The sequence below is a fragment of the Mus pahari genome, chromosome 12 (assembly GCF_900095145.1).
Source record: "Mus pahari chromosome 12, PAHARI_EIJ_v1.1, whole genome shotgun sequence".
NCBI lineage: Eukaryota > Metazoa > Chordata > Mammalia > Rodentia > Muridae > Mus > Mus pahari.
In genome coordinates this window covers 26,785,976-26,795,363 of record NC_034601.1, presented here as the reverse complement: position 1 = coordinate 26,795,363, position 9,388 = coordinate 26,785,976, and the positions used below count along the sequence as shown (strand labels likewise).

The 9,388-nt window shown below is 38.9% G+C and overlaps 1 protein-coding gene across 16 annotated transcripts in view; it reads right to left on the bottom strand.

The window, feature by feature from the left end:
* Dlg1 (discs large MAGUK scaffold protein 1) overlaps window positions 1-9,388 on the bottom strand; it is a 202,381-nt gene that overhangs the window by 115,391 nt on the left and 77,602 nt on the right. For all 16 annotated transcript variants that reach the window (XM_029544623.1, XM_021209526.2, XM_021209522.2 and 13 more), the window contains one exon: window positions 6,707-6,871. In XM_029544623.1, coding sequence (XP_029400483.1) covers window positions 6,707-6,871 — 165 coding nt within the window. The remainder of the gene's footprint in view (window positions 1-6,706; window positions 6,872-9,388) is intronic.

Genomic DNA, 9,388 nt, shown 5'->3' with positions numbered 1-9,388 from the left:
TGGAGCATGTGTTCTTATTACCAGTTGGAAGATCTTCTGGGTATATGCCCAGAAGAGGTATTGTTGGGTCCTCCAGTAGTACTATGTCCAATTCTCTGAGGAACCACCAGACTAATTTCCAGAGTGGTTGTACAAGCTTGCAATCCCACCAGCAATGGAGGAGTGTTCCTCTTTCGTGTGATGGTTTTTAAACATCAATTAACAATTAAATGTTGTTTTTATAAGACTTGCCTTGGTCATGGTGTCTGTTCACAGCAGTGAAACCCTAACTAAAACAATACTGTCAAACAGTAAATCACATGCTGAGCTGTACAAATCCCTTAAAGGTTTCACTTCATTATAACCACGATACTGTAAAGACAGAAAAGGCCCCTGCATTGGCTTTTTTTCTTTTAAAGAGGTTGTTAATCTTAATTGAACATAATATTTTATATAAGTTATACTTCACTGCTGAGTTCCTTATAACATTCATCCCTTTATAATCTATCAATTTTAAGTTGTATACATTTTTACTTTCTAATGAAAAGCTGAAGGAACTCAAATAATTTTACTAAATATTATTTTTATCCACTCTTACTCATTTTATCCCTCAAACAAGTATTTTATAAGATAACCACCACAATAACCCACACAAAGGAAAAGCAGAAGAAATCCCCCAAATTATTCTTAAATTGTAATTATAACAGAATACACTGTGTCAAATATCAAAAACTTACTAAAATGTTGTTATAACTTTTACTCACTAATCTGACCTCCAGGAATCTATCTTAAAGAAATGGCCCCATACATCATTTTTACAAAGATTATTCAGTACATCGTTATTCACCCTAATAAAAGGAAACAGAAAGAACTCCTGCTTGACCAGAGGCCAAACCATAAGTCCAGCTAGGTCACCCACCTGCGGACCTCCCCACTCTCTCGGTGCCCCTCTCCCTGGTGCTATCCCTGTACTGGTTAGTTTGTGTCAACTTGACACAGCTGGAGTTACCACAGAGAAAGGAGCTTCAGTTGGGGAAATGCCTCCATGAGATCCAGCTGTAAGGCATTTTCGCAATTAGTGATCAAGGGGGCAGGTCCCTTGAGGGTGGGGCCATCTCTGGGCTGGTAGTCTTGGTTCTATAAGAGAGCAGGCTGAGCAAGCCAGGGGAAGCAAGCCAGCAAAGAACATCCCTCCATGGCCTCTGCATCAGCTCTTGCTTTCTGACCTGCTTGAATTCCAATCCTGCATCCTTTGGTGATGAACAGCAGTATGGAAATGTAAGCTGAATAAACCCTTTCCTCCCCAACTTACTTCTTGGTCATGATGTTTGTGCAGGAATAGAAACCCTGACTAAGACAATCCCCAATGCCCCCTCCTCCCTCCTCCTTGTGTCCCAGCCTGCAACTTGGGCACACACCTCCTGCCTCCGTCAGAGGCTCTGCCAGCTGTCAGAAGCCCAGCCTCCTAGAGGCCACACCAGCCAGAAGACCAAAGAGAAAACAGAGACCAAGGAATAAAATATCCATGCAACGAAAACAAACTCAGAAATTGACACCTAGACCTAAAAATCACCCCAAACCAGTGCAAGAGCACAGTATGTCATCACCAGAGCCCAGTTGTCTCACCACATCAGGCCATGAATAGTCCAACATAGCTGAAAGACAAGAAAAAAACCTTAAAACCAACTTATGAAGATGATGTGTGTTTTAAAAGAGAAAATGAACGAATTCCTTTAAATAGGGAGCAGGGAGTCAAGAAAGACAAGAAAAAACAAACGGTTGAAGGGAACGAATAACACTGTTCAAGACTTAAAATGGAGAACAGAATAATGAAAACAAAGTGAGGGAATTCTAGAAATAAAATCTAGGTAAGGGAACAGGAACTACAGAATAGAACAGACAGAAGAGAGAATCTCAGTCATTGAAGATACAAGAAAAGAAATAAATACACCAGTCAAAGAAAATATTAAATCTAAAAGAATTCCTGACACAAAACATTCAGGAAATCTGGGACACTATGAAAAGACCAAACCTAAAAATACTAGGAATAGAAGAATTCCAGGTCAAAGGCCCAGAAAATATTTTCAACAAAATCATAGAAGAAAATTTCCCTAACCTAAATAAGGAGATGCCTATAAAGATACAGAAAGTATACAGAACACCAAATAGGTTGGAGAAAATAAAGTTTCCCTGCTACATAATAATCAAAATACTAAACATACAGAACAAAGAAAGAATGTTAAAAGCTGCAAGGGAAAAGGAGCAAGAAACACATAAAGGCAGATCTATTAGAATTATTCCTAATTTCTCAATGCAGACTCTAAATGCCAGAGGATCTGGACAAATGTTCTACAGACTACATATGCCAGCCCAGACTACTACACCCAGCAAAACTTTCAATCACCATAGATGGAGAAAACAAAAAAAGATATTCCATTCCCTGGCAATGGGCAGAGAGACACCTTGTTGGTGGTGGTGTTCTTATTGATATAAGTAGGGGCAGAGCGGATGGCAGTCCTTTGTTCATCCTGGCTTGATGCCTGGCTTGGTGGGCAAAGCTGTCTTATTCCTAGGACTAATAAAATGAAATCAAATCAAATCCAGACAGTACAGCACAGGAGGAGGAAAACAGAGACCTGTGGACCACCATGCCACCCAAACCGGCCCTTCAACGCATGGCACAGGTGGGCCACACCACAGACACCAGCTTGCTGCCACACCACGAAGCAAGGATGGAGGAGGACATCACACAGGGGCCCACCAACTGAGTGGCCAGCCTACAGGGGGTATACAAAGTATACAAGTATGTGGTGGTCACATGGGAGGGTAAGAGAGGTGGAGCAGCTTGAACATTATAAAGAGAGATGAAACTGGAGACTCTAGAGTAGAGAGGAGTAGCCTGTAATAAGTGGGCAATCCTGCTACCTGGGGCCATGATGAGGTCTTAGCCCAAGTTGCCACTGAGTATCTGAGTCCATGGCTACATACAGATGCGGGGGTTGGTGTTGATGTCCCTGGCTCATATTTATCACTAAAGAACATGAGGGCATAAGTGTGGGAGAGCTGACCCTGCCACTCCTCTGCTGAGGCATGGCACAGGTGCAGAAGTGATGCCTCTACCTCTTAACACCTCTAGCAGTCAGGAAAGCTGACCACAGGAGCAGGAGCTCAGGAGAACCATGTAGGAATCAGGTAAGTGGGCCCTGCATCTTGCCTGGACAGCACAGCAGTGCTGACTCTGGTGAGTCAGAGTAGGAGTACAGGTGAGTCAGCTCTGAGGGTGAGAGCTTGAGAGAACTGTCCTCAACACTATTCTGCTGTGAGGTGTGAGGTGACATAGGTGCAGGGGTGAGGGTCTCTTCCCCCTCCTTGACAACTATAGTAGCTGGGAGAGTGACCCTGGGGTCATGAGAGGGGGACAGTTAGCCCTGTACCCCTCACTGACTGTAGCACTCAGAAGAGAGGGCACTGCCTAGGCAATACAGTGGAGCTGACTCTGGAGGTGTGAGCGTGGGTGTGGGTAAGCTGGCCCCAAGGACATGAGAGCAGGAGAGTTGACCCTGCCTCTTGCCAAAGGTAGCATTAGGTAGTCTAGTCGGAGAAGTGCTGGAGAGTTCTCCTTGGTGGTGCTGAAAAGAGAGAGTTGGCTGGCTGACCAGCAGCTACCACCCAGGCCCAGATCTAGAGTTCTGAATTGGTCTTCCCCAAAATCTCTATCATCTACTAATGGTTGGAACATATGAAAAGGCCATTTCTGCTGTTCCAAAGCTGCAGGATCTCCATGACACAGGGCAACAACAGGATAACCAGGAGTCTCAATGAGGATCCAATAGTATCATGTCACAGATGCCAGAGATCTCGACTGAGATCAATGACTCACTGCAATGAATATCTGCAAGTGAAGATGTGTGGACAGAGGGATATACTGTGGGGCACACTGTGACATACTACAGCTGTCATGATGAGATATTTTCTATGAGTTGGGATTTTTGTTGTTGATGTTTATTTGGGGGGACATTGCAAGGGCAAAGGGGGATATGAGGGGACAGTAGATGAGCAGGACTGGGGTATATGGTGTGAAACTCAAAATGAATGAATAAAATGTTTTTTAAAAAATATTCCATGATAAAGTAAAATTTAAACAATATGTATCTACAAATCCAGTCCTACAGAAGGTAGAAGGAAAACTTCAACCCAAGGAGGTTAACCACACCCATGAGAACACAGGAAATAAATAATCTCACACCAGCAAAACTAAGAGCAGAGAAACACATGCATATATCCACCACCCCCACCACTAAAATAACTGAATTAACTATCATTGGTCACTCATAACTCTTAATACCAATGGATTCAATTCCCCAATAAAAAGACACAGACTAATAGAATGAATGGGAAAACAGGATTCATCTTGCTGCTGCATACAAGAAACACACCTCAACATCAAAGATAGACACTGCTTCACCAAAATGAATCAAGAGATGGGGAAAGAAGCTTCATCCTCATCAAAGGAAAGATCCACCACAATGATGTTTCAATTCTTACCATGCTCCCAATGCAAAGAGCACCCATGTTTGTAAAAGAAACAAGAAAGCTTAAAGCACACGCTGATTCTCACACGCTGAGAGTGGGAGACCCCAATATCCCACTCCCAACCAATAGACAGATTGTTCAGACAAAAACTAAACAGAGAAATACTCAAGCTAAAGTTGTTATAAATTAAATGGACCTAGCATATCTAAAGAACATTTCACCCAAACACAAAAGATTACCTTCTTCTCAGCACCTCATGGAACAAAGCAAGACTCAACAGATACAAAAACTCTCTGTATCCTATCAGACTACTACAGAATAAAACTGGATTTCAACAACAACATCAACATCTATAAACTCAGAAACTAAACAACTGTATTGATTAATTACTGGATAAGACAGAAAAAAGAAATTAAAGACTTTCTAGAATTCAATGAAAATGAATACACAACATACTTAAAACTTACAGGACACAGTGAAAGTGGTGTTAAGAGGAAAGTTCATATCACTAAATGCCTACGTAAAAAAGAGAGATACTAGCAACTTAACAGCACACCTGAAAGCTCTAGATTAAAGGAACTAAGCACACCCAAGAGGAGTAGATGACAGGAAATAATCAAACTGGGGCTGAAATCAATAAAATTGAAACAAAGAGCATACAATCAATGAAACAAAGAGTTGGTTCTTTGAGAAAAATCAACAAGATAAACAAACCCTTACCCAAACTAAAAATCAGAAATGAAAAAGGTGACATAACAACAGACACCAAGGAAATTCAAAGAGTCATTTGGTTAATCTATATTGCACAAAATTGGAAAATCTAAAATGGATAATTTTGATAGATATCACTTAAATAGTTAAATCAAGATCAGATAAGCAACTTAAATAAATCTATAACCCCTAAGGAGATAGAAGCAGTCATTAAAAGTCTTCTAGCCAAAAAAATCTCAGGGCCAGAAGATTTCAGCAAATAATTCTACCAGACCTTCAAGAAAGGGCTAACACCAATACTCCTCAAATTAATTCCACAAAATAGAAACAGAAGGAATATAGCCAAACACATTTTAAGAGGCCACAATCACACCAATACCCAAACTACACAAGGATTCAACAACCAAAAAAAAAAAAAAAAAAAAGATGGAGAGAAAAATGACCAAGTTCCCTTATGAACAGGGATGCAAAAAATATTCAATAAAATACTCACAACCTGAATTCAAGAACACATCAAAAAGATCATCACCATGACCAAGAAGCCCTCATCCTAGAGATGGAGGGATGGTTCAACATAGGAAAACCAGTCAGTGTAAATCACCATATAAACAAACTGAAGGCTGTCATCCCAGCAGCACTCAGAGGCCAAGAAAGGAGGACTCAAGTTTGAGTTCCAGAAAAAAGGAAAATAAATGGCCCTGAAACAAATACTTAGAATAAACAAACAAAACCCATCTGCTTACAAACTGGTCCAAATGATACTCCATATAAAAACAGCAAAAATCCTACAAAACATGAAGTCACAAAACCTGAAGCCTACCTGATGAGTATGTATATCATAGCTCACTAATAAAAAGGAACATTTATATTCAAGTCACAATGAAATATCATTTCAAAATCAAGAGAAAATGAACAACACCATGTATTTATGAGAATACAGACCAATTAAAGCCTCAAATTTTGCTTTTGAAAGTGAAAATCATACAAATATTTCTAAATAGTTTGATACCATTAATCAAAAGGGCAAGTGTCTAGATAATCTCTCCTGTTTTTTGTTTTTTTGATCTAGCAATAACCTGAAAATAATTCAATACCAATTAAGAGAGAGAAAAATTATGAATGCTTATAAAACAGAAAAATCTAGATTGTGAAATCAAATAATAAAGTGTAGGAATATAATGTTGCACAAAACTGCAAATTAAAATTCAAAATACACAAAAGAATACATTTACTGTAGTCTAAATACATAGTAGAATTTGAGAAAAGGTAAACATTAAAACAAGATTGTGACTGTTTATGAAGAGATACGATCAAGAAAATTCACATGTGAGATTTCAAAGATGCTAATCAAGTGTTTAAAAATGAATCTGAAACATTAACCCAAAGAGTGGGGAATTTACATGAACATAAACAATTATTTCTAAACAAAAGTAACATTTAAATGATAGCAATTAGAAATAATAACAAGTAGATATGATCCTACCTTTATTGGTGAAATATGAGAATGAGAAACAAATCCGTGGACATTCTCAATCTCTGACAGGTTCTTCTCTGAGACATGAACCAATTCTGGACCTAGCACCTCATTTGTGACTTGTGGGGACATATGCTCTGGAGGAAGTACCTCTTCATCCTGATACCGGTATTTCTGTGAAGTAAAGAAAACTATTAAATATGAAGAAACCCTAAAACCAAAGGAACATTTATTTAAAAAATGACTTCTATAACTATTCAAATATTAAATATAAACAATGTAAAAGTATTTAGTATAGCTTAATACATAAAATTTGCAAGAAACAAAACTTCATTTTAAAGTCAAGATAAAAGTTTTTTTAAAAAATTGCAATAGAAGCCTAAATATTAATTTGCCCATTTCTTTCTTACCCAACGCTACATGTATATCTAAAAGGCAACTGTTTGAATGAAGTTAGCATGAAAATCTGCTTATTTAGCTAAATTGGTCTGATTTCTTGTTCAGTTAACTTGCATAAAAAAGAAAATAAACTAGTCAGCCATTTCAATTTGGAACTGAAAATTAGCTCAGCAGAAAATAGCATTTTCCTTTACCTAACAAAGTAATCGTAATCATTTGTGTGTGCCTGGATGAATGGATGGATGCATGTACTTGTGCATATACACACACACACCACACCCACATGGTGGGGTAGATAAGGAGGGAGAGAGAAGGAGAGAAGCAGTTTACAGCCTTAAGCAGCCAACTTAGATATCCATCTACAAAGGAATGGATAAAAGCAATGCATGCACATATGCACATAGAGAACTTTTAGCTATAAAGAAGGAAGTTCTGTTTACAGAAGAATGGATGCACCTGGAGATAATCATTAGGTGAATAAAGTCAGTCTCAAGAAGAGTAAACAGTACATGTTTTATATCATTTGTGGGTTTTAGACTTCATGTAAAGACATAAATGATACATGGTATGAAAGTAGGGGACAAGGGTGACTAATGAAAGAAAGGGTGTATAGGGGAGGATGGTGTCATATGGGAGAAATACACTCCAATGTACATATACCTTTATGTCAACCAGTTTCATTTTCAGTGTAAAAACAGCAGAGCAACAACAACAAAAAGAAATAGTGTCGATAAAGAACACAAATACTGTCTGAATATAGGATAATGACTGGCCTGGCAAGATAAGCCCCCGCGTCCAATAGTATTATGAATGTTATCGAACAGTAACCAACTACTTTTTGACTGGATTTAAGGTTTGCTTAATGGGCTGGAGAGGTAGTTCAGCAGTTAAGAGCACTGACTGCTGCTCTTCTAGAGGTCCTGAGTTCAATTCCCAGCAACCACATGGTGTCTCACAACCATCTGTGATGGTATACAATGCCTCTCCTGGTATATCTGAAGAAAGTGACAGTGTACTCACATAAATAAATCTTTAAAAAATTAAAAGTTGAGCCGGGCAGTGGTGGCACACGCCTTAATCCCAGCACTTGGGAGGCAGAGGCAGGTGGATTTCTGAGTTCGAGGCCAGCCTGGTCTACAGAGTGAATTCCAGGACAGCCAGGGCTACACAGAGAAACCCTGTCTCGAAAAACAAAAACAAAAACAAAAAATTAAAAGTTGACTTCACAAGATGGAACCTATGCCTCATACCATGACCTGGGCCAAAAACTTACCAGTGCCTAGATCACAGTCTCTAGGGGAGAACCTAATTCTATTATCATGCTAAGTGAACATGGTAATAAACCGCAAAGGTTAAATTCTTATTAAAGAGTCTCTTACCCTCATCAGAGAAGGTTCTTTTTATAGTATGTATGTAGATATATAACTCAGTTAAGTGGAAGTAAAATCTAAATACTCATAGCAGATATGATACAAAGAAAGAAGACAGATTTGTAACTTTAAAGGTACTCCATAACTTGCCTGTACTTTTAGGAGAGATGTATCCACAAGGACCCTGATTTTAGGGTAGTTTAAAAAACAAAACAAAATGAAACTTTTTTTGAAAGTACCTATTAATAGATTCTCCCTGCCCTTGCAAAAAGGCCTCAGTAAACTCAACACAAGAAATTCTACATAAGTTAAATTAGGTTAAAAAAAATTAGGAAAGGTTTTAGATACAAATTATTGGACTAAAAAAGCATGTTTTAAAATTGGGTATTTATATAATACAAAAACCTCATATATATACATAAATAAAACTATAAATACACAGTTTGAACATTTTGAAGCAAAACAATAGTATATGCATTGAATAAGCATATAGATGTGTGTATTCATGCCCATGAATGTAGATTAAAGGAATTAACAATAACAAATAAATTAGTTCATTCTGAAAGGCCAGAGAAATTGTGGGGCAATGGGCTATACACAGTCTGGTCTCCAGTCGAGCTGAGGTTTTGAACCCTGGCAGAACCTGATGAGTGGTAATTCCCACCTACATGGGACGGAAGGCACACCCTCATGTCTCCTGGACCTGTGGCTCCTATCAAAGTTACCATCCCCACAGGAGAGGCTCATGGCTAGCAGTCACATACACAATGTCCCAAGCTTTTGACCTTCAGGCTAGACTTCTCCCAGTTACCTAGCAACAGCAAGATAACAAGGCCACTATAAGAGGGGCTGCTTGGCCCCACCTACCTACCTTCCTTCCTTCCTTCCTTCCTTCCTTCCTTCCTTCCTTCCTTCCTTCCTT